Here is a 24012-nt window from a genome sequence, read left to right as displayed (position 1 = left end):
CTCCAGCTCCAAAGGACAGTCCTGGAATTGCTCAGTTTTTTCCTGGGGCTTTCCCCCTGGTGTAGCTCAGTTTTTGGTGGCTCTCTCAACAAGCGCAGCTTGCAGGATGGAGAGCTCACTCTGGATAAACCAGGGCTCCCACAGTGTTTGGATCCAGCTTGGCACCCCCAGAGCAGTGATAATGGAATGACAGATTGGTTTGGGTTGGGAGGGATCCTCAAAGACCCTATCATGGGCAGGACACCTTCCACTAGCCCAGGCTGCTCCAAGCCCCATCCAACCTGGCCTTGGGCACTTCAGGGATGTCGTGGCCTGTCCCAGCCCCCAGAGCAGTGATTATGGAACCACAGATTGGTTTGGGTTGGGAGGGATCCCCAAAGACCCAGTGCCACCCCTTCCACTATCCCAGGCTGCTCCAAGCCCCATCCAACCTGGCTGTGGGCACACTCAGGGATGTCGTGCCCAGTCCCGGCCCCCAGAGCAGCTCCCTGGCTGCAGCAGGGGCCCTGAGCTCTCCTTTCCTCCCTGCAGACCCCGGCTGTGAGTTTCCTGAGCCCTGGCCGCGGCCCCGAGTCGGGAGGGACCATGGTGACCATCTCTGGCCAGCACCTGGGCGCCGGCAGCCGCGTCTCCGTGCTCCTGGGGAACCAGACCTGCGAGTTCCTGCAGTAAGAGACACCCCAGGCTCCCGCAGCTCCCGTCCCAGCTCGGATCTGCTGGAGCTGAGCGTGCAAAAATCCATCTGGGAAGCCCCTGAGGCTCCCTCCTTTATTGCATGAAACCATCTTCTCTTTTATTGTGATGGAGGCTTGCATGGCCAGGGAGGGATTCGTCGGTGTCAGTGCTGTTCATTATTTCATTTTAATGCTGTTCCGGTGGTAACTGCTCTGAAAATCACAGTGAAACACCACTGGGATGGAAATGTGCTTATATTGGTCACCAGTACCTGCCCCCAGCCTGGCTGCTCTGAAGAAAATGGAACATTTATATGAAATACCTCCTTTCTCTTTTCACAGAGCTGCATTGATTTTATTGTAGCCACTGCTGCAGGTGCCTCCAACTCCTAAAAATGGTCTGGGATCCTCAGGGCAGAGACAGGCAAGGGACTGCTCACACCTCCTGCTGAGGAACTTGCACAGCCATCAATCTCTGCTGGGACTTCCATGGCAAATTTGCTTTTTCCCCAGCAGTGTAAACACAGAGTTGACATTTGCAGGGTTTAATGGGTTTTCCTGGGGCTTAGTTAAAAAAGAGGTGTGTGGTTTACATCTGTATGTATCAGTACACAGCCCGGCCCACCCTGCTGGGGTGGGCACAGCCTGGCATCCAAAGGGATTCTGCCTCCCAGATCCTCACCCAGGCTGCCCAGGAGGAGCTGAGGAAGTTTCTGGGAAAGCAGAGATGCCTGGAGGTGAATTTCTCATCCAAAAGCCTGAGAGGTTCTGGGATGTGGGAGCTGTGGGTTATTAGGTGTGGGAGCACGTTGGGTTATCAGCAGGGCTTGCTCTGGATGGTGCTCAGGGCATTCCAGAACCTTCCAGCGCAGCTCAGCCCTCCAGGTGTTGAGCAGTGTAACCAACCCATCAATATTTCCTCCCACATCCCAAACAAAGATGCCAAATTGCTGCCTCAGGTGGAGACAGGCAGCAGCAGAGGTGTGGGGCCAGCCCTGGAGTATCATCCTGGAATATCATCCCTTAAACAAACGCCTGATCCTGTTCAGGCAGCCTGCAGCTCCTGACCTGCAAAACCTGGGGGGGTTTTGGATGCCCTGGGAGTTCTGATGGCAGCAGGACAGAAATTTCAGCCAGGGAGCAGTGGCTGAGTGCCCCATCCTCACTGGGGCCATGCCTGGGACCGCTCTGAGGCAATGAACTCCAATTGTACTCCGGGGCGTGGGGGAGCCTGATGAGATGAAGCAGCTCCTAATGAGATTCCCTCTAATTACAGCTTCCCCCATTCTCCCCTCTCTGATCCGAGGAGTGGGCAGATTCACCATGACGACACAATAATAGCACAGAAAGCTAATTAGCTGATCACAGGGAGCTGGGAGCTGCTCTGCCAACAGCCCTGCATCACTGCCAGCCCGTGCCAGAGCTGGGCAGGCACGGGGTGGGCAGCAGCAGGCAGGGCAGAGGGCAGCAGCAGGGCAGGAACCCGCCAGGCTGCACAGAATCTGTGGAGAATCCCACTCCTCACACAAGGAAGCCTTTGTGGCTGAATTAAACAAGGTGGATGTGATAAAACCAAGTGAGGATAGGAAAAGGAGCAGCAGCAGGGCAGGAAGGGGTGGATGTGTTATTGCATCAGCAGCAACGGTCAGTGCAGTTGGTTTGAGGGGTTTCAGGGGGTTGTTGGAGGTGTTTCAGGGGATTGTTTCAGGAGGCTGTTTGAGGTGTTTTAGAGGGATGTTTGAGGTGTTTCAGGGGATTGTTTGAGCTGTTTAAGGGATGGTTTGAGATGTTTAAGGGGATTCTTTCTGTGCCCTCGGATGTGGAGGGTGGAAGGACTGAGGTGTGAGCTGGGAACATTGTGGTGCCTGCTGTTCCATGCCCTCCTGAGTGCCCGTTAGAGAGGGCAGGGGGTGTGTAAGGAGCCCGAGAAGGGAGCACACACACCTTGTCCCCCTGGCTCACAGCTTTGCTGGAAACAGAGCAGGGACACGGCTGCACCTGATCCTCAGCCGCCCAGGCACCTCCGCAGCCCCTGAGGATGGTGAGGGTGGTGAAGGTCGCCCATTCAGGTTTTGCTTTAAGCAGCAGACTGGCAGTGAGGTGCTGCAGACCTGCCTACCCTCTGCCCTGGGGGAACCAAACTAAAGGAGCCTCAGAAAGAACATTGACTTTCCAGTGAGCCAGGGTCGGTTTGAGCAGCAAGGACAGCCAGAGGTGGCCGTGCAGGATGTGACAGAGACGTCCCTCCAGCACTTCTGTAGCATCAGTGACCACGGAGCCGGGAACAGATCTGTTCTGGATGCTCAGATCCCATTCCCCTTCCCCATCCCTCCACTCACCGACGCCTTTGTGCTGTGGCAGTGCCTCCCCGTGTCACTGCCTGCCCCTTCTGTGGGCTCTGGTGGCAGCAGATGGTCTGTTGTGTCCAGCCAGGCAGCGCCGAGCCGGGGTCACCCCGCTCTGGGGGAGACAAAGCCGAGGCAGCTCTGCCACTGCCACAGCCTGCCCAGGCAGGGGCTGCTCATTGTGCCGCTCACAGAGCCTCGTGTGTGTGCACTGGGCTGGGGAGGGGAAGAATTTGGCTTTTCACTGAGCTCATGCATCCCATTGAAAAGGCAGCCATCTGCTTTCGCACGCCCAGCAGACGGCAGCGGCTTCGGGGGGATGTGGGAGCTGCAGCTTGGCACAAAGAGGGATTTCAGGGGGGCTGTGCTGCTCCCACCATGGGCACAGCTCAGGGCACAGCTCCCGCCTTTCCTTCCATGCCAAACCCTCCTGCCCACCTCTGCAGCTCCCCAGGTACCAGTCTGCTGCTGGCTGTAGGCTCAGCCCTTCCTGGGCTGCCCCAGGACAGGACCAAGGCTGTTTCCTGCCCCTACACCAGTGTGAAAAGTGCATGTTATATGGCTCTATGCAGATATTTACTATATGTATTTTGTTATGTTGATTAGTAGTGCTGTATTAACATTTTAATAGTGTGATAAATGTAGTTTTGTAGTTAAAAAGGTAATTTTTGTGGTTAAAATAGTAACTATGTAAGTGGGATATTTTTTTAAGAAAGGAATGAGCCACAGGACTTTGCACATCCACCATCCCATTAACCCTGCCTGTTTCCCTCCTGTGCAGGAGATCCATGAACGAGATTGTTTGTGTGTCAGCACCCTCAGCCCACGGCCTGGGGGCTGTTCAGGTCTCTGTCAGCGTGGACAGGGCTCAGCTGGAGAGGACTTTGCTGTTTGAGTACATCGACGACCCCAAGGTGCAGCACATCGAGCCCGAGTGGAGCATCGCCAGGTAAAGCAGCACCTCCTTGGCTCTCCCCTGCTCTGGGGCTGCTCAGCACACACCCAGGCCAAAAAAGGAGCTGTTTGGGAATGCACATCCCTCCCAGCATCCTGAACAGGTCAGGGCTGGGCATTCCTGGGTTTGCATTTAGCACAGATTGGGTCTGGGGTTACAGGGAGGTTGTGTCCAGCCAGGCAGTGACAGCAGACCCTGCACCAGGAGTTGGGGGCTCAACCAAAGCCCAGACCACCCCCTCTGCTGCAGAAGGGCACAACTGCTCCTTGGAGGCTCCTTCTTGTGGTCCTGGAACACCACAAGGCCACCTAGAAAGGAAAGAGCTGATGTTGATCAAAGGGAGTGTGGGGGCCAGGGCGGTTGCTGCTGTCACACGGCAGGGACACTGCTGAAAGCCCTGGGCTGTACTCATCCTCCTAACCCTACTGGCATCTTGTCCCTGGGGCCCAGCCCAGCCCTGACCAGCCTCTCCTGCCTTCCCACAGCGGCCACACGCCCCTGACTGTCACCGGCTCCAACCTGGACGTGATCCAGGAGCCGCGGATCCGCGCCAAGCACAACGGCAAGGAGTTCATCAACGTGAGTAGGGGCTGGAGCTGGGCAGGCAGCACCATCCTGCACCCTGCACCCTGCATGGGACACTGCTGCAGCTGGGAGCATCATCCTGCATGGCCACTGATGCCTCCTGCACCCCTGCATGGGCACTGCTGCCAGCTGGGCAAGGAGCATCACCCTGCATGGGCACTGCTGCCAGGGCTGCCTCCCTGGGCATGTCTGACACAGCAAAAGCTGCTCTGCAGGGATTTCCTGCACTCCCCCAAGCTGGGGACACTGGGAAGAGGGAATTTAGCACACAAAATGTGAGATTGCCTCCTTCCTCTGTATTCTTCCAGTCCATGAGTGAGAAGCTGAGATGCACCCCCAGCTAAATGGGGACTGAGCGAGGTTCTTGTGTGTAAGATTTGAACCTCCGGGATTTCAGAAATTATTCTGGCCAAGTAAAGCTGAAATATATTGTTTCTATGCAGTGATCTTTGTGACTGAGTCTGTATTCTCTTGGAAAGGGCAAGTCACTGAGAGGTCTTTTCCTATTCCTTTTCTCCCCCTCAAGACCTTTTTTCATCCGAGCTCTTTTTAAAAAGACATCTAATTTTGTTGCTAGCACTTGCAGTTACAGTGCTACAAAAATAATTCTGAAGACACAAAATTGAGTGAAATTAAATCTTTCAGTTATGGAGAGAGGCCAAATGGTTGGGCTCTTGCTGCTTTCCAAGGCAAGAGCCCCATAAATCAGTGATTTCCCTGCTCTGAGGGCTGCAGGAGCTGTGGGTGTCCTCAGCCCAGCAGGAGATGACCTTCACGTTCCCTCCTGCCCACCAGTGTCACATGCTCTGTTCCCTTCCCTCGCTGGCATTTGGGAATGGCCTCTAATCACCCATTTGCAGCAGGGAGCTGGTATTCCCTGTGGGTCTGCTTCAGAGCTGCAGAGGAGGAAAGTGGAAAGAAATGGGAAAAAAATAAAGAAAAATGAGCGAGAGCTGCTGTGTGAGCCTTTAGCTCCACTGAAACACGGCTCATTTTGGGCTCACCCTCCATCTCCACCCCAGCGCCTTCGTGCTGGCTGGAGGAGAAGCAAATTACCCCAAATCATGGCAGTAATGCTTCATGGAATCAGCAAAGTTGGAAAAGACCTCTGAGACCATGGAGCATCAGGACTGGATTAAACACTCACAGCTAAAAATGAACCCACTGGGCTTCCCATCCTCCAGAGCATCAGGGTCCAGCTCAGGGCAGAGTGTTCCTCGCTGAAATTCCCCTTTCCCCAGGTGTGCAAGGTGCTGAATCCATGGCCCCAGCTCAGGGCTGTGTTTTCCCTGCTGTGTTCCCTGAAGTGTCCCCCAAAGTGTCCCATTTCCCCAGGTGCTCAGGGCTGTGTTTTCCCTGCTGTTTCCCCTTTCCCCAGGTGTGCAAGGTGCTGAATCCATGGCCTCAGCTCAGGGCTGTGTTTTCCCTACTGTGTTCCCCAAAGTGTCCCATTTCCCCAGGTGCTCAGGGCTGTGTTTTCCCTGCTGTTTCCCTTTCCCCAGGTGTGCAAGGTGCTGAACTCCACGGCCCTGGCCTGCCTGGCTCCCCCGTTGACGGCCGAGTACCGCCCGGGGCTGGACGCCGTGGAGCGCCCGGACGAGTTCGGCTTCATCTTCAACAACGTCCAGTCCCTGCTGCTCTACAACGACACCAAGTTCATCTACTACCCCGACCCCACCTTCGAAATGCTGAGCTCCACCGGGGTGCTGGAGCAGAAGCCGGGCTCTCCCATCATCCTGAAGGTAAGGAGAGCCTGCCTCAGCCTTGGGGAGCCCCAAAACCCCCGGGCTGCGGAGTTTGGGGTGCCCTAAACAGAGCCCCGCTGTTGGCACGAGCTGGGAGCTGGAGGGACGTGCTGCATCCCTGTCGGTGTTGTGTCCCCGTGTCCCCAGGGCAGGAACCTGTGCCCGCCCGCCCCGGGAGGAGCCAAGCTCAACTACACGGTGCTGATCGGGGAGACGCCCTGCGCCGTCACCGTGTCCGAGACGCAGCTGCTCTGCGAGCCCCCCACCCTCAGCGGGCAGCACAGAGTGATGGTGAGGGGCTGCATGTCCTGGCAGCATCCCCTTCCCCTCTCCTCATCACCCTTCATCCTCCTCCAGCATCCCCTTCCCTCTCCTCCCCACCCTTTCTCCTCCTTCTCCAGCTCCCTGACTCACTTGGATCCACAATCCCCAGCAGGATTCTCCATTTTATGGGTGTCTGATTGGAAGTTTAAATATTGATGGGGATTAGCATGGAGAGACTTTGTCCTTCCCTCAGAGTCACTCCCTTCTAGAAGGAAAAATGCCCCTCAGAGCCTTCTAGAAGGAACAAATGTTCCTGGCAGTGCCTTTGGCACTGGGTGCCATCCTTGCTGTGGATGAAGTTGAGAGCATTCCCAGTGTTCTCCCTCCTGGAGGGGTTAATCAGCCACAGAGACAGACCTGAGCTGCCAAGTGGATGGAAAGGTTTTGCCTTTTCCCGAAGCAGGAGCCAGGAACATCTGAACCCTGGAGTGGTTGGATCAACCCCCTGATCCAGGATAACCCTCAGTGCCTCCCTCTGCTCAGGGTTTGGGCATTGCTGCTTCCTCTGCTTCTCCTGCAGACCAAGCCCCAGCTGCTGAGCTGCCTGAGCAGAGCCCAAATGAGATTGTAATTGTGATTTATTTCCCTTGAAGTTCAGCATCCAAAACATATTCAGATTATCACAGTGTGACTCCCAGCAGCCTAACCTAGCTGAGAGCTGCTCACATCTGCGGCCAGGGCACGTCCAAGAAAACCCTGTCCTGGTGTCAACTCCAGCCTGTTTGCTCTCACGTGGGCCTCTCTGCTCCCTTCCCTGCTCTGCCCTTGCAGTCACTCTGCTTTCTTGTCAGTGGAATGATCAGGGGCTTGTTAACGTCCACGGCTTACGAAAAGGAGTTGAAAGCTTATAAAATGAAAGCCAAATGGAGCCATCAGATAATAAGAACAAAGCCCAGATAGTGAAGGGCTGGCACATTTATCATCACTTGAAGCCTCCCTGTGCTCTCACAAGCAGCCCCCTCTGTGTTTGAAGGCAGTTGGGGTTTTCTGTTCTGTGCAGAGGTGGCTCAGTGCTTCCCCAGGGACCTGCAGGGCCCTGTGGCGGGCAGGACAGGCTTTGGCACGGGGGGCACGGCCCGAGCTGCTCTCAGCGAGCTCTGTGCCCTGCAGGTGCGCGTTGGGGGCGTCACCTTCTCCCCTGGCTCGGTGAGCATCGTGTCTGACAGCCTGCTGACCCTGCCCGCCATCGTCAGCATCGCGGCCGGCGGCTCCCTGCTCCTCATCATCGTCATCATCGTCCTCATCGCCTACAAGCGCAAGTCCCGCGAGAACGACCTCACCCTCAAGAGGCTGCAGATGCAGATGGACAACCTGGAGTCCCGGGTGGCCCTGGAGTGCAAGGAGGGTCAGTGCTGCAGGGGCTGGGGGGCCCTGGGGGCTGCACATCCATGGCAGGGATCCCAGTTCTCCCAGTACCCCAAGGCATGCAGGGGGGAGCTCCTTGGGGTTTGTGGGAGCTCCTTGGATTTTTTGTGGGTTTTTTGTGGATTTTTTGTGGATTTTTTGTGGGGTTTTTGTGGGTTTTTTGTGAGTTTTTTTGTGCTTTTTTGTGGGTTTTTTGTGAGTTTTTTTGTGGTTTTTTGTGACTTTTTTGTGGGATTTTTGTGGTTTTTTGTGGTTTTTTGTGGGTTTTGGTGGGGTTTTTCTGTGGTTTCTTTGTGGGTTTTTTGTGAGTTTTTTTGTGCTTTTTTGTGGGGTTTTTGGAGGTTTCCATTCCTGCCCCACCATGGGAGGGTGGCAGCCCACAGTGGGTGAGCAGCAGACATAGCTCTGATGTGCAAAGAATGGGACTACAGCTTGATGCTGCTTAGGCACCCTGCCTGAATTTTGGGTGTTATTTGGAGTACCCAGAGCTGCTGCTTGAGAGTTTCCACATGGACGAGTCCTGTGCCTTGCAAGGAGGCAGCTGAGTCTCCTCACCCTGCAGGTGAAGGGGGATTTTTGGGAGGTGCTGCTGTTGTTTCCTGTTCCTCCCACGTGGGAAGGGGCTTAATCAAAACAAAATTAATGACTGCACGTTTCATAGTGGAGAGAGAGAATTGCATTGGATTTGTTCAGCTGATTTCAAGGGTAGCCTTGAAAGCACAGGGCAAAAATTGAGATGTATTGAGGAGAAGGCACAGATTCAGCTTGGCAAAGCCCAGCTGGGGTACAGAGGCTTCCTGAGCCAGCGTGTCACACTTTGGAGAGGGAACAGGAGGAGACACATCCAGCTGTACAACACCGTGTTAGGAGAGGGAAAATAAATCCCTTCCTGACCCCTGCTGCAGCTCAGATCTGATCTGCATCAGATTTGATTATCTTGCCAACTGTTGATAGAGGAGGAAAACAAGAATAAAGGAAAACAGGGGAGGCGGCAAGTTATGAAAACAGATCCTTGTTTCTCTGCGCAGCCTTTAAAGGGGTTTTAGGTGTGTGTGCACAGGTGTGAACTGCATACAAATGAACCACAGCTTTGTTCTCAGTCTCTGCTCCGAGCACAGCCTGCTCTGCCACCCTGGGCTGCTGAGATGGAGCCTCCAGGGCTGCTGAGCTTGTTGGGGCTGGTCTTGTTGGCAACGGGGGGATCGGACATAGGTTGGATTTGATTATCTCAGGGGTGTTTTCCGACCTGAACCCTTCCCTGAGCTGCCCTGCCCACGGGGAGAGCACCCATCCAGGCCTGCCCAGATCCCCCTGGAGCTGAGCCCTGCCCTGTTCTCTCCCCGAACAGCCTTTGCAGAGCTGCAGACGGACATCAACGAGCTGACCAGCGACCTGGACCGCTCGGGCATCCCCTACCTGGATTACCGCACCTACGCCATGCGCGTGCTGTTCCCGGGCATCGAGGACCACCCGGTGCTGAGGGAGCTGGAGGTAACCCACACCCACCTGCCCTGCCCCAGCTCCCCTGGCTCCACCTGAGCCCCCAGGGAGCCCTGCAGCACCTTGAGGGCTCCACACTGTGATGGTGTTCACAGGGGTCTTGGGATGAGGGAAGAGACGAGGATCTGACTCCATGTTTCAGAAGGCTGATTTATTATTTTATGATATATATTACATTAAAACTATGCTAAAAGAATAGAAGAAAAAGTTCTCAGAAGGCTGGCTAAGATAAGAATAGAAAGGAAAGAATGATAACAAAGGTTTGTGTCTCGGCTCTCTATCTGAGCCAGCTGACTGTGACTGGCCATTAATTCCAAACATCCACATGAGACCAGTCCCAGATGCACCTGTTGCATCCCACAGCAGCAGATAACCATTGTTCACATTTTGTTGCTGAGGCCTCTCAGCTTCTCAGGAGGAAAAAAATCCTAAGGAGAGATTTCTCATGAAAAGATGTCTGTGACACCACACAGGTGTGATCCAGCTTCATGGGATGCTACAGCTCCCCTTTTCTTCCCTAATCCCCTATGGGCTTCTGCATACGCTTAACTAGACAGGGAACGTGATTAGGAGTATAAAAACAATTATTACAATCTAAAAAATTCCCCTGACAAAAGATGCAACCCATCCTTTGCACCAGTTATTGGATGCCCTGGGGTCAGCAGGGTTCATTTTAACTCCCGGTCTGGAGTTTTATCTCCTCCCACATCGCCGGATTCCTTTCGGCTTCTGCTCCCTGGTGTTGGTTTATTTTTATTTTATGGGGGTTTGTAGCGCTCCAGGGCAGCGGCAGAGCAGGGCAGAGCAGTTGTGGTGTGTTTGAAGTGCTCCAAAGTCACTGGTGGGGCAAGGGATGGGTGAGAGCCCCGAGCACCCTGCCCGGAGCATCCTGCTGCTGTTCCCTCGCGTGTCCACAGGAGGGCAAGGAGAATGCCCAGGCATTCCAGCCTCCGAGCAAGCGCTTCCATCTCCCTGGATTTCCCACCAGGATGCGTAAAAATGCACAAAAAACTTTCACTGGGAATACGGAGGAATTGGGAGGGCACAGGGGCCCATCAGTGCCCTGGCAAATGGGCCCTGCTCACCTGGGAGGGGGCCAGAATAGGGATGGGCTTCATGAACATCACCTCACCCCTGGGATGGGGCTGTGATGCCCACGATGGAGCTGCCATCCTCCCCGTGGCATGTGCAGAGGCTCAGCTCAGCTTTTCAGGCACTGGGAGTGCCCCAGTAAATCCTGAAATCCTGTTTCCCCCACCCAGACCAGGGATGGATGTAGGAGGGAGGAGTCCTGCTTGCTTTAGGGCTGGATTCCTCTAACCAGGCAGGCTTTCCCCACCATTAAGGCATTAATTTGGGTTTCTTTCCCCAGCACCCAGCATTGCTGTGGTGTTGCTAAAACAGGAGCAGCCTCTCCCAGCCCATTCCTGCTCCGAGTCCTCCAGCTCCATGCATTATGTTTGCTGTTGGAGTTGCCAGAGAAGCTGGCACTCCAGCAAACAAATATGAATTTGCTTTTTTTTTTCACTCGTGAAAAACAGAATTGCAGAAGTGATAAATGTGTTGCCAATTACACAGTTGCTTAATTATGTAACGTTAGTAAAACCAATAGATAACTCTCCAAGATGTTTGGTAAAGAGTTGCTTCGTGCAGTTCATCATTTTCACTTGTAATGAATTACTTCAATCCGCAACTGGCTGAAAGCCTCAATTAATTTTTTACACTTGGCCCATAATAAAGCAATAGTCTAAATTAGTATTTAATTTACTTACAAGAGTGTCACTTTTTGTGCAGAACAAGCAGAACTGGGTGTCATTTTTGGGGGCATTAGGCTCCAGGTTGCTGCTTTATGGTGTGGACAGAGTGCAGCTCCCAGCCAGGGCTCAGGGCAGCTGTGGAAGGGGAGATTTGCTCAAAATGCACCAGAAACCACATCCAGGGATGCTGAGATCCTGAGGGTGCAGCCAGGGTTAAACCATCCCGATGCCCCCAGTGTGAGAAGGGCATGGGACTGCAGGAGCATCTCCAGAGGAGACCAGGAGGCTGGAACAGGCTGGGAGAGTTGGAAATGTTCAGTCTGGAGAAGAGAAAGTTGTGTGGAGACCTCCCAGCACCTTCCAGGTTCTGAAGGGGTGACAGGAGAGCTGGAGCTGGGACTGTTAATCAGGAACTGCAGGGGCAGGACAAGGGACAATGGATTCAGAGGACAGGGTTAGATGGGATCTTGGGAAGAAATTATTCCCTGTGAGAGTGAGAAAGTCCTGGCACAGAGAAGCTGTGGCTGCCCCTGGATCCCTGGAAGTGTCCAAGGCCAGGTTGGAGCACCCTGGGACAGGGTGGGTGGGATGAGGTGATTTTTAATCTAGGCCATGGCAGGGGATGGGATGAGCAGATTTTTAATGTCCCTTCCCACAGGTGGCTGGACAGGGCCTCAATGTCCCTTCCCACCCAAAACATTCCCTGCTCCTGAGATTCCCCCGGCGCTGGCAGCGCTGCCCCGCTGTCCCTTGTCCCCTCACATTGCATCTGACGGCCACCATCTCCTCCTGCAGGTGCAGGGGAACGGGCAGCAGAGCGTGGAGAAGGCCCTGAAGCTCTTTGCCCAGCTGATCAACAACAAGGTGTTCCTGCTGACCTTCATCCGCACGCTGGAGCTGCAGCGCAGCTTCTCCATGCGCGACCGCGGCAATGTGGCCTCGCTGATCATGACGGGGCTGCAGGGCAAGCTGGAGTACGCCACCGACGTGCTCAAGCAGCTGCTCTCCGACCTCATCGAGAAGAACCTGGAGAACAAGAACCACCCCAAGCTGCTCCTGCGCAGGTGAGGCCGGGCACGGGCAGGGGAGGGGTCCTGGGGGTGGCTGGTGGGGATTTCATGGGGACTTCAGTCATGGAAAGGGCTGGGAGGGGCTGCCCAGGGAGGTGCTGCAGTGTCTGGAGGGGCTGCAGGTGGGGATTGGACACAGGTTGGGTTTGATGATCTCAGGGGTCTTCTCCGACCTGAATAATTCCAGGATTCTGTGATCTGAGGGCTCTGGAGGAACTGGTCTTGTTGAAAGGTGGGGATTGGACACAGGTTGGGTTTGATGATCTCAGGGGTCTTCTCCGACCTGGATAATTCCAGGATTCTGTGATCTGAGGGCTCTAGAGGAACTGGTCCTGTTGAAAGGTGGGGATTGGACACAGGTTGGGTTTGATGATCTCAGGGGTCTTCTCCGACCTGGATAATTCCGGGATTCTGTGATCTGAGGGCTCTACAGCGTGTTGGAAGGGAGTTGCTGCTCTCCATCCATTCCCTCACCTGTGTCCAGGATGGGGACTTGGCCCTGCTCTGGGAGTTCACAGGTGGCTGGACAGGGTCTCAGACCAGATCCTCTGGTTCTGCCTGGCATTTTTGTGCCAGATTTATGTGCCACAGCTAGGCCAGGAGCTCAGCATGGATTGAGAAACTCACCAAGGCAGAGCTGGGAAGTGCCAGCAAGAAAATAGGGGAAAAATGTGCATTAGTGTGGGGCTAAACAGTGGGCACAAGGAAAAGGCTCCCCCTGTTCTCCCCATCCTTGGGGGTCCTGCAGAGCCTGGCCTTGGCCAGTGCTGCCCCCGGGCTGTGCTGGGCTCTGCTGGCATCACACTGGAGGAGAGGGGAGGATTTCACAGCTCCAGGAAAATTTCAGGGGTCCCTGCAGCCACAATGAATATACTTGACAGGAAATTGCTTTAAATCTGGCTGTGTTTGCGGAGGCAATAACTCATCTTGGCAAAGGAAGCCGCCTTAATTTCCCCCGTGGTTTGACGAGTCACTGGGAAGGCGTCTTCTGCCTCAGCCATCAATAATGACTTTTCCTGGCGCTCCAAAAAACACAGGCATGGTGATAAGAGCTGTGCCCCCTCCTCCTGCACAGCCAGCAAGGAGTCAGGGCCGGGGGCTGTCTGTGCTTTGGGCTGTCTGTCCTGCACCAGGATTTACCCATTAAACAGGAATCATAGAATTGGGCATCTTCCACCAATCTGGGCAATTTCAGCCAGTTTTTCACCATCCTTATAAAAATCCCTGCTTTATATCTAGTCTGAATCTACTCCCTTTGGGTTTAAAAGCTTTATTCCTTGTCCTGATGCTCCAGGTCCTGTTAAACCTTGGCCTGCAGACCTGTCCCAACCCTGTGCCCAGCCCAGCCTGGAGCTCCTTGCTCTGACTTAATAAGGAGTGATCAGCCATGAAGTGAAACACTATTTTTCAGAATGTTTTGAGCTCTCTGGTGGCAGCAGTTGATAACTGACACTCAGTTCTTTCCCTCTTTTCTTCCTGGCTTTCCCCTCTCTCTTTCTTCCACGACTGCCCCTCGCGGGAGACAGCAAGAAAGTTGACGTTAAATCAAACAGCTGCTCTGCTTGCTGGCAACAGCAGTTTGGAGACCTACATAGAGCAGGGAGAATTAATAAAACACATATTTATTTTTTAGGTTCTCCCAGCTCGTTTTGTTTAGGTTTGTTTTCTTGCCGGAGCAGCCAAGGCTGGGCGCTCTTGTCAGGCTCCTTTGGAAAATCATCTCTGGATCCTTCTGTGGTCAGCGTGAGGAGGGTTGGCTCCAAGTCTAGGGATTCTCTTCTGCCCTGGCAATCTCCAGGAGTTTATTTTTTATTTTTGCAGCAGATTTTTAACAGCATCCAGAGGCTGGTGATGGCACAGAGCAGTGATGGTAGGGGCAGCTCAAAACCTGGCAGCAGGCTGGGGGCTCAGAAGATTTGGGGCTCAGCAAAGCCCTCCATGTGAAGGAGAAAGGCCAGGCCCTGGGCTGTGAGGCAGTTTCCCATTTGCAAGGCAGAGGAGAGCAGGGATGCTCCATGCAGGAATTCCCAGCACCAAGGAGGGAGAGAGCTGCCCCTTTCCACCAACACAGGGCATGAACCCAACCCTGACTCCATTGCTGGCTGTGCTCAGGACTGTGGCACTGCAAATATCCCATCCCCATCTCCATCTCCATCTCCATCTCCATCTCCATCTCCATCTCCATCTCCATCTCCATCTCCATCTCCATCTCCCTCTCCATCTCCATCTCCCTCTCCATCTCCATCTCCATCCCCTCCCGTCCCATCCCATCCCATCCCATCCCATCCCCTCCCACCCCATCCCATCCCATCCCATCCCATCCCATCCCATCCCATCCCATCCCATCCCATCCCATCCCATCCCCTCCCATTATCCCCATCAATATTCCCCACCTTCTCTGTCCCTCCACTTTTCAGTGCTTTTTTCAGAGCTGGTGTCATGAGCAGCCCACAGGGACAGGACACAGCAGCTTCACGGGGAGGGCTAATTGGGAGACTTTCTAGTTCTTCATTTAATATTCTATTAACAAAGTAGTTTATTAAATTAATATTCCCCCCGAAGCCCTGAATGTGTTATTTTCTGAGTTTTTCACCTCGTCTGTGGCTTGTGTCACTGCCTCTCCATTTTCTAGGGCTGTTCAAAAGGGTGCTGGTGCTTCTTCTCTTTAATTGGGTGCCTGAAATATTTCAAACAGGAGAACGACGTGAGTGTCAATTTGTAGGATGAATTTTTAGGCAGTTAATCAATTCAGCCTTAAATTCTTCGGGGATCTGCAGACATTTTCACGAATTCCTGACAGATGTTGCCATCCTAGGAGATGATGGATGATGTTACCCCAGGTCTGTTGGCCGACTGGTGTCAGTTTTTGTTTGTTGAAATCTCTGGCTCCTGTTTATTTTTGATCTGCCTGGCTTTGGAATCAAGCCCTGTGCTTCTTTGGTGTGTGCTTGTAATTCCAAGCACTTGGAAAATGCTGTGGGGAGTCAGAGCAAGAGGCAGCCCCTCATTTAAGGGGAAGAACAGGGAAAATGGGGCTGGAGTGAGATGTGACCCTCTCCAGGTTAAGGAGGAGGTGACCTGGTTCATGGTGAGGGCAGTCCCCAAAGGAAAGGGAATTGCATTCATCCTTCCTTGCTTGCTGGAATTTGGGTCAGATACAGGTGTCCATGAGGGGAAGGCTGAGCCAGGCAAAGCCATGGTCACAGCTGGCCATGGTTGTGGTCACAGCTGGCCAGAGACATGGTCACAGCTGGCCAGGGTCATGGGCACAGCAGCTTCCCCCTGCACAAGGCTGGGGCTCCAATTTGAGACACCCCACGACCACCAGAGCCATCCCATCCCATCCCATGGATCCCATCCCATCCCATCCCATCCCATCCCATCCCATCCCATCCCATCCCATCCCATCCCATCCCATGGATCCCATCCCATGGATCCCATCCCATCCCATCCCATCCCATCCCATCCCATCCCATCCCATCCCATCCCATCCCATCCCATCCATTATCCCATCCCATCCCATCATCCCATCCCATCCCATCCCATCCCACCCCATCCCATCCCATCCCATCCCATCCCATCCCATCCCATCCCATCCCATCCCATCCCATCCCATCCCATCCCATCCCATCATCCCATCCCATCCCATCCCATCCCATCCCATCCCATCCCATCCCATCCCATCCCAGGAAAAGCGGCTGTGGAGCTTTAAGCAAACCCTCGGGGCCCTGCAGAGGCAGCGTTGAAAGCTGCCATTAGGAGCCATTGTATTTAAATTAGAGATAATCTCGGGCACAATGCGGGGAGAGGACACTGGGTGGGACCGGGGAGAAAGCTGCAATTTCCCTGCCATTGTCACTCGGCTGTCCCTGATTGCCGGGAGCTGCTGCAAATCCCAGTGATTTACTGAGCCAGGCTGTAATTTGCGCCACGTGCGGGGGGCTGAGTGTCACCAGGCTGGCTGTCACCAGCCCCGGCAGGCTGGGATGGGCTGCAGGGACAGGGACGAGGACGGGGATGGGGACAGGGATGGGACAGGGACAGACACAGACACAGGGCCAGGGCCAGGGCCAGGGACACGGACAGGGACAGGGACAGTGCTGTCGCTGCCCTGGGTGCAGTTTTGGGTGCTCCATGTGTGATATTTGCCCTCCTGCCTCCCCAGGACCGAGTCGGTGGCCGAGAAGATGCTGACCAACTGGTTTGCCTTCCTGCTCCACAGGTTCCTCAAGGTAAGGAGAGGTGGAGCAAGGCCCTGCTCTGCTGTCTCACCCTCCAGACACCCCAGCAGGGTGAAACTCTTCCATCAGGCTCCAATATATGGAGCAGCAAGGAGGGAGAGGTGGAAATTTGCTCCATGCTCACCACCTTCCCAAGCTTCAGGCGTCCTGGAGTAATTCCCACTAAAGGAGGTTCTGTTACACCTCTTTGATACTTGAGGGGGATCCTCACGTCTCCGTGCCTCGGCTTCCGTGGTTTTAACTTCATTTGTGGCTTTGGAAGCCCCACTGAATTGGCTCCAGGGGAGTGAACGGTGAGATGGAGATCTCAAATTCCATTTTTTTACAGCCATATGGGTTCAGGAGGGATTTCCCCTGCCAAAGACAGCACAGCCACGGAGCAGTGGAGCTCAGGCTGAGCTCTGCGGGAGCTGCTGGGCTGCCTGTGTGCTCAGGGCTGGGCCAGTGGGGCTGAGCCTGTGCTGGGGGGAATCCTGGCACAGGAGCAGAGGCAGCTTCACCCCGGTGAGCCCTGTGTCCCCCTGTGGTGCAGGAATGTGCTGGGGAGCCCCTGTTCATGCTCTACTGTGCCATCAAGCAGCAGATGGAGAAGGGCCCCATCGATGCCATCACGGGGGAGGCGCGCTACTCCCTGAGCGAGGACAAGCTCATCCGGCAGCAGATCGAGTACAAGACCCTGGTGAGTGACAAACCCCAGCTGGGCTGGCCCTGCAGCAGCATCAGGGCCCTGCCTGGGCTCTGAGTGCTGCTGTGCCATGAGGACCCATGTCCCAGCCAGGTGTGGCCCCAGTTCACAGGTGTGTTAGGGAAATTATTCCGCAAACATCAGAGGTTTATGTCCAAGAAGGAGACAGAGGAGTCCCTTTTCTCTATATTGGAATAAAGGGAGAGGCCATGGGGCGTTCCCCATTTTTGGAGGACACAGCCTCCTTTTTATCCCAATTTCCCACCACATTTCCCTTCTCTCTTTCCCCATTTCTGAGGTGCTTGAGAGGTTCAGACTTCCTGATACACCCAATACCAGAGATTCCCCTCTAATGTACAACCCTCCCTTTTAATTTTTAATTTTTGTGGAATTTAGGGGTTTTTCTTCCCCATTGTTTCTTTCTTCTTTCAATGTCTGATTTCATTTATGGGCAAACCTAAAGTTTATTTGTAAAACCAAATATCTTTTCCCATTTATCAATCAGTGGAATCCTTCCCATTGTTTCTTTTAACTCTGCCGGTTTGATCCACCAGCAGACACAGAGCTGGTTTGTAAAGACAAATCCACTATTCCTTTCAAGTGTGAGGGAATTTTATCTCCCTGTGCTCTGGGCAGTGCTCTCCTGCAGCCCCTGAAAATGGACATCCAGGGCTCCTCTCTCAGCAATAATTGTGTAAATATTATAGATGCAATAGCAGGGATGCATTTAGGGCTGCAGTGGAGTGTTTCATGGGAAGAGGCTGCCGTGACACCTCTCCTCCAGAGCATGGTGTGGTTCTCCTCCTGCAGATCCTGAACTGCGTGAACCCAGACAACGAGAACAGCCCAGAGATCCCTGTCAAGGTGCTGAACTGCGACACCATCACCCAGGTCAAGGAGAAGATCCTGGATGCTGTGTACAAAAACGTGCCCTACTCCCAGAGACCCAGAGCTGTGGACATGGACCTGGGTAGGGGCTGCCCTGCCCAGAGGGGCTGGGGGTGACCAGAGGGGCTGGGGGTGATCCCTGGGGTGATCCCTGGGGCTGGGAGTGATCAGAGGGGCTGGGGGTGATCAGAGGGGCTGGGGGTGATCCCTGGGGCTGGGGGTGATCCCTGGGGTGATCCCTGGGGTGATCCCTGGGGCTGGGGGTGATCAGAGGGGCTGGGGGTGATCCCTGGGGTGATCCCTGGGGCTGGGGGTGATCCCTGTGGGGTTGGCACCCCCTGACCGTGGCTCTCCCATCCCCAGAGTGGCGGCAGGGCCGCATTGCCCGCGTGGTGCTGCAGGATGAGGACATCACCACCAAGATCGAGGGCGATTGGAAGCGCCTGAACACCCTGGTGCACTACCAGGTGAGGGAGCAGCCCCCCCGACAGCCCCAGCAGGGAGAAGGGCAGCAGGAACCCGATCCCAGTGTCTGTGTGACAAACCAGAGGGGTTCCACGTGCTTCAGCATTACGGGGGAAAGCAGCCTTGACACGGAGCTCAAGGGAAGCAGCAGAGCTGAAGCTCGGCTGAATTAAACCTGCCAGCCGTGGGAGGGAGGCAGAGGGAGCAGTGCAGGGGCTGAGCCGGGGATGAGGGGGCTGGGGAGGGCAGCACGGGGGGCTCAGGGCTTTGTCTGGGCTCTGGGACAGCCTGGGGTGCAGCAGGAGGGACACAAAGTCATAGGGAAATGGAGGCACGCAGTGAAATGCTCACATGGGGTGGGTGAGAAGGGCTAAGAAATTCTTGTCATCTTTATCTTCTGGATAGGGCAGAGTCTGTTGGAAAGGGCTCCTCACAGTGTGAAAGATGGGAAAAGAGGGAGCTGGGGAAGGTTTGGTTAGAGGGAATTAATGAAAAAGATGGGAAGAGAGGCAAGGAGGGGGCTGAGGAAGGTTTGGCTGCAGGGAATCAAAGGCTTTCCCTCCCAGCCTGCCTGCAGCACAGGATAAGTGCATTAATTGGGACTGTAACCTACTCCTGTCCATCACCACCTCCCCAGAAGTGTTTAGTGTTTAATCTGGCATCTCTCCCTGTTTATCCAGCATCTCCAGTCCATCAGCCTGACTCACGCTGGGGGACTTGAATGGGAGCCAGTATTGACAGGAGCCCTGCAATCAGGGAGCCAGGCAGCAGAGTGCCATCAATATGCACCGTGCATGTTAAAAAGCACCTCCAGGGTCAACTTTTCCAAGCAGCCCCCAGGATTTAAACACAGTTTACCGTGAAATGTCAGAGGAGTTGCGCAGATTAATTCCATTGTTCCTAAAAATCTGTTTTACCTGACAGTTGCAAGGGATTAACCAACATGCAGGGAAGCAGCGAGACTTTATTATGCCTTGATCTTTAAAAGTCATCGTGAGGAAGTCACAAGTGAAAGCTGTGCTTGTCTGATGTGTGCTGGATGCTGGGGGAGGGAGCACTTTTGTTCCAGAGCCTGTGGGAAAACCTGAGCCAAAAGCTTCTCCTTAAAATAAACAAAATCCTCGCAGCGCTCGGGATGCTGCAGCTCTTGCTGCCATTTGAGTGTCAGGTTTGCTCTGGAAGAAAGGAGGAGTTGGCAGCCAGACATCCAGCCAGGTAGGGACACGAGCCCCAGCTCTGCTCAGCCCAGCTGAGCTGTCTCAGGCATTAAAGAGAAGCCAAATTCTTTTCACTGCAGCAGCAGAAATCCTGTCAAGGCGAGCCTTTTGCCAGAAACTAACAGATATATATATATATATTTTTTTTTTTTATTTTATTCTTACCAGTTTGGGATTTTTTTCTGTTGGAGTAGAAGTTTTTATTAGGTATCAAAAATACAGATGTTCCAGGACTGCACAGTAAAACAGATACCTGGGTGATACCCAGCTTTAGGAGGGTGTAAAATCACTGGAGTTCCACGAGCTCTCACTGTTTAACAGGAGTGTGACACATGAGCCAGGTGTGGTTCAAGCCATTAAAATAAGCGTGGATTTCCAGAAGAGCAGTAAAGATGATTTCTGGATTTCTAGGAAAGAAGTGAAAGCCGCTTTGCAAAGCCCTGCCCATTTTTTTATTCAGAGCTGTTTTGTCTTTATCCTGCTCTGAAGGCGGGGAGATCCCTGGGTTTGCAGGTGGTGCTGGGGGATGCTCAGCCCAGGTTCCAGGTGTGTCCCTGGGACAGGTGCTGCACCTGCAGGACCCTCCTGGTGCTCAATTCCTGCTCCTGAGTCCCAGGATCCATTCCCTACAGCTCCAAGGCTCCAAAGCATCCTCCTCCTCCTCCCTGTGCCCCGGGGATGGTTATTTATTTAATCCCAAGGGTTTCCCCTCCACACCTGGATGCTGGATTTTGTTGCTTTTGTTTTCTACATTAGAATCACAAAAATACAATAGCTGATCAAATGCATTTTTCATGGGAAGCCTTCACATTCAAAACCCAAATTGGAATTAAAGAGAAATGTTCACCTTTCTAATAGTTTTGAACCACTTTATGAAATTATAGAGAGAACTGCACGACTCCCGCTTATTTCTTCATTTATAAAAATAGATGTGTAGCTTAAATAAGTGTAATTCTTTGTTAAACTCTCCAGAGCTGTTACACATGGCAGGGAATTGTATTACATTTGTGTCGTATCCTTTTGGTTTCACGGCTATTAAACTCCATGGGAGAGTCCTGCCCCGTGTGGTTTCACTCGGGCAAAATGAAACCCTGAATTTCATATGGGATGATTTACAGTGGCTCACGCAGGGTTAACTCAGAGGCAGCAGAGCATGAATACCTGTCAGCCCCTGCCAGTCTGGAGAGGCCAGGAGACCAGGAAGCTGCTTTAAATGAAAAATCAGGAGGAGAAAGGGGAGGTTTGGGTGGAAAATGAGGCTTAGGAGGTGAGAGTGGTGCGGATGCAGAGCTGGAATCATCATTGCGCCCTCACTGCCCCTTGCAGACACAGCTCCATGCCCTGGGCTCCCTCCTCCCTTCCCAGCCTTCCTTCCCCCTGTCTTTAAGGTGCTTTGTGCCCCGTGTTTCCAGCTTGTAGAACAATCAGAATATTTATAAAGTAGTGGAGCAGCCAGGCAGCCCGGAGCGCATCCCAGGGGTGCTGTGGGAGCAAACGAACGCGTGCTGCACCTGAGGCTGCTCTGCAGCTGCTGGGGCTGAGCTGACAGCAGCCATTCCACCCCAGATTTACTGACTGAGAGGGCCCTTTCTGTGTGTGTGTGTGTGGAATTTTTAGTGCCTCTCTCCCAGTTGAGCACAGCCCTGGTGGAAATGGATCCGGCCCGGGAGCACCTCGGGTTTCTCCCTGGTGAGATGGAGCTGAAGTGGCAGCTAATAACAGCCTGAGAAAATAATATCAGCACTGATCACTCCTTCCACTGGCTCAATAAATTGGATGAAGTGAGGCAGGAGCAGCGAAGGAAATTATGGAGGTGTTTGGAGTGTTTTGCTTAGGAAAATCTCACTTTCGTGCCGTGAAACACAAGTAACTATTATTTCCACTATCGCCAGCAATAATAAGAACTCAGATTTCCATGAAACCTTTCATCTGGATGGAGCCCAAAGCCTTGGAGGCAGCACAGGTCGTTGTGTGCAGCTCCCCTTGGTGCTGCAGAGAGGGTACAGAGCTGCTGGGGGAGCAGAAAGCTCCATTCATGGGGTCAGTGCTGGGTCCATCACAAAACCCCTGGCAGATAATGCAGAGTTTAGCCCAAAAAGCAATTACTGCAGCAGGAAGAGGCATTTTTTTTGTGCTGAGCCTCTTAAAAGTGTCTGCTGGGCCCTGGCAAGGCGTGGTGACTCTGTGCTCCCTCACTGTGCTGCACCACAGGTCACAAGTTCAAAATTAAAAGCTCCTCAGGACCATTCCCTGGAAACCTGCAGCTCCTTAATTAAGGGGAATAAGTTAGAAAACTTCCAGTGACTACCAGATTTATAGGGAGGATAAAATTAAACATGGCTACTAAAATCTGCTGTAACAAAACCTTGTTAGTGCTAATGTTCATTTATAGTTTGACTTCCCAGTGTTTAATTCCTTCTCTGGAGCAGTAAAGGGATAACAATTAAATACCCTGAAAGATGGCTTTATGACTTGCTCCGCTGTAAATCAAACTTTTAAAGTTCGTAAAAATTGCTAAAATAAAAAATGGTTTAATAGGAATGTTTTATGGCCCATAACGTTATTACAGCTCTTTTATTCCCTCTGCATTGTTACTTTAATTGGATCACAACAATTCTTGAGATTCTCATTTTTATTGGGTAAGGCATAACCTTAAATCAGAACGACCAAAAGCATCTTCACCGCATCTTTTGATTTATCCCTCATTTCCTCCAGCCTCCTGCTGCATCCTGGCCCAGCTCAGGGCTCGGGGAGCGTGTCCTGGTTTGCCTTTGCCAGGATTTGCTGGATCAGCAGCCTGGGATCACAGGGTGGGCAGGGAACCCCCCTGACTGGTCCCGTTTGCCTCCCCAGGTGTCAGACCGCTCCGTGGTGGCTCTGGTGCCCAAGCAAACCTCCTCCTACAACATCCCTGCCTCTGCCAGCATCTCCCGCACCTCCATCAGCAGATACGGTGAGAGACGGGATGGGAGGGACACACACTGGGGTGTAGGTGGGGAAAAAGCAGCAAAAAAACCACCCAAAACAAGTGTAAATCCAAACAGAAAAACATTCCTGGCTGCAGGTTTGGATTGCAAAGGCTCTTCCAGCTGTGAGAACAGCAAAAGGAGCAGGAGAGGTGAGAGGAGGGAAAAGGAAATGCCAAGAACAGGAGCAGCCTTTGGGAAATGGGGTTTGGGAAAGGTCCAGGGGCTCAGAGGGGATGGGTGATGCAGGAGAGGATCTCTGAGCCCCTGAGCAGCAGCACAGATAAACCTGATTTGTCTGATCCTCCCCAAGTGCAGGATCCTGAGCTCGGAGCTAATGGGTCACAAATGGGGAAGGGCAATCTTAGCGCAGAGTGCAGGGATGTGCACACCTGGGAATTCCTGATTTGCATAATAGAAGGGCTCAGCACATTCCAGAGGGTCCCTGAAGATGCTGCAGCCTGAGAAAATGAGCCTGCAAGGTGCCAGGTGCACGCTTGGAACACTAAATCCACAATAATTGTAATAATAGACTTCCATAAAAGGCAGCAGTGGCAAAATCTCCCGGGTGCTGATCTTTCATTATCGTTCATTTCACAGAGTGTTTTACCAGCAAAAAGTCTCCTGACAAACCCATCTCCTCCTCTTGTTTATAGCTCCCAAAATAATGTTGGTTTTTAGCTCGAGTGAGTGTTTTGAGGAATCAAAACCGGGGGAGTCTTGAGGTAAAAACCTGGAGAAAAGGCATTTCTCCCTGCCAGGCCCACACATCCCACAGTGCAGGTGAAGGAAAAACCAAGGCTGGGTCTCACAGCCTGAGCCCTCAGTGCTCATTGATCTCTGTCAGCTGGAAAAGCTTTTGCAAAGCACCAATACGAGCCATCATTGCTCATGTTAAGATTAATATTTCTAATTGTGCCGGCAGAATTTAAATTAGATACTTATTTACTTCCCCTGTCATATATCAGTACAGAGAAATGTTTAAAAATAGAATTACTGCATGCTTCCTGAGCTGTCCCCCTGTCTGTCTCCTTAATTATATCAGTTGGAGCACTCATTTATCTAAGCCTTAATCAGGGATGAAAATCCAGCTACTTTGGTAATGACTTGAGTATTTCCCTCAGCTGATTTACGATCGATCCCCGCACTCCTGACGAGGAGGGGGAGCAGTGAATTGAAGGCTAAACTTGAGAAAATGCACAAGATTCCCAGAGAACAAAGAAATGTTCT

The 24012-nt window shown here is 53.0% G+C and overlaps 1 protein-coding gene across 2 annotated transcripts in view; it reads left to right on the top strand.

The window, feature by feature from the left end:
* The window catches only part of PLXNA2 (plexin A2), a 136953-nt gene that overhangs the window by 100556 nt on the left and 12385 nt on the right, over positions 1-24012 (top strand). For both annotated transcript variants that reach the window (XR_009115531.1, XM_058039985.1), the window contains exons 15-27: positions 532-668; positions 3801-3968; positions 4460-4553; positions 6062-6301; positions 6452-6595; positions 7739-7973; positions 9342-9484; positions 12046-12314; positions 16486-16552; positions 17094-17240; positions 18057-18216; positions 18498-18601; positions 22670-22769. Coding sequence is in view for 1 of the 2 variants with exons in the window: in XM_058039985.1 (XP_057895968.1) it covers positions 532-668; positions 3801-3968; positions 4460-4553; positions 6062-6301; positions 6452-6595; positions 7739-7973; positions 9342-9484; positions 12046-12314; positions 16486-16552; positions 17094-17240; positions 18057-18216; positions 18498-18601; positions 22670-22769 (2008 nt within the window). In the remaining variant the exon portion in view is untranslated. The remainder of the gene's footprint in view (positions 1-531; positions 669-3800; positions 3969-4459; positions 4554-6061; positions 6302-6451; positions 6596-7738; positions 7974-9341; positions 9485-12045; positions 12315-16485; positions 16553-17093; positions 17241-18056; positions 18217-18497; positions 18602-22669; positions 22770-24012) is intronic.

This window comes from Melospiza georgiana, chromosome 23 (assembly GCF_028018845.1).
Source record: "Melospiza georgiana isolate bMelGeo1 chromosome 23, bMelGeo1.pri, whole genome shotgun sequence".
In the NCBI taxonomy this organism is placed as follows: Eukaryota; Metazoa; Chordata; class Aves; order Passeriformes; family Passerellidae; genus Melospiza; species Melospiza georgiana.
Note: the sequence above shows the minus strand (reverse complement) of the source record. Positions and strands in the feature narration are given on the sequence as shown.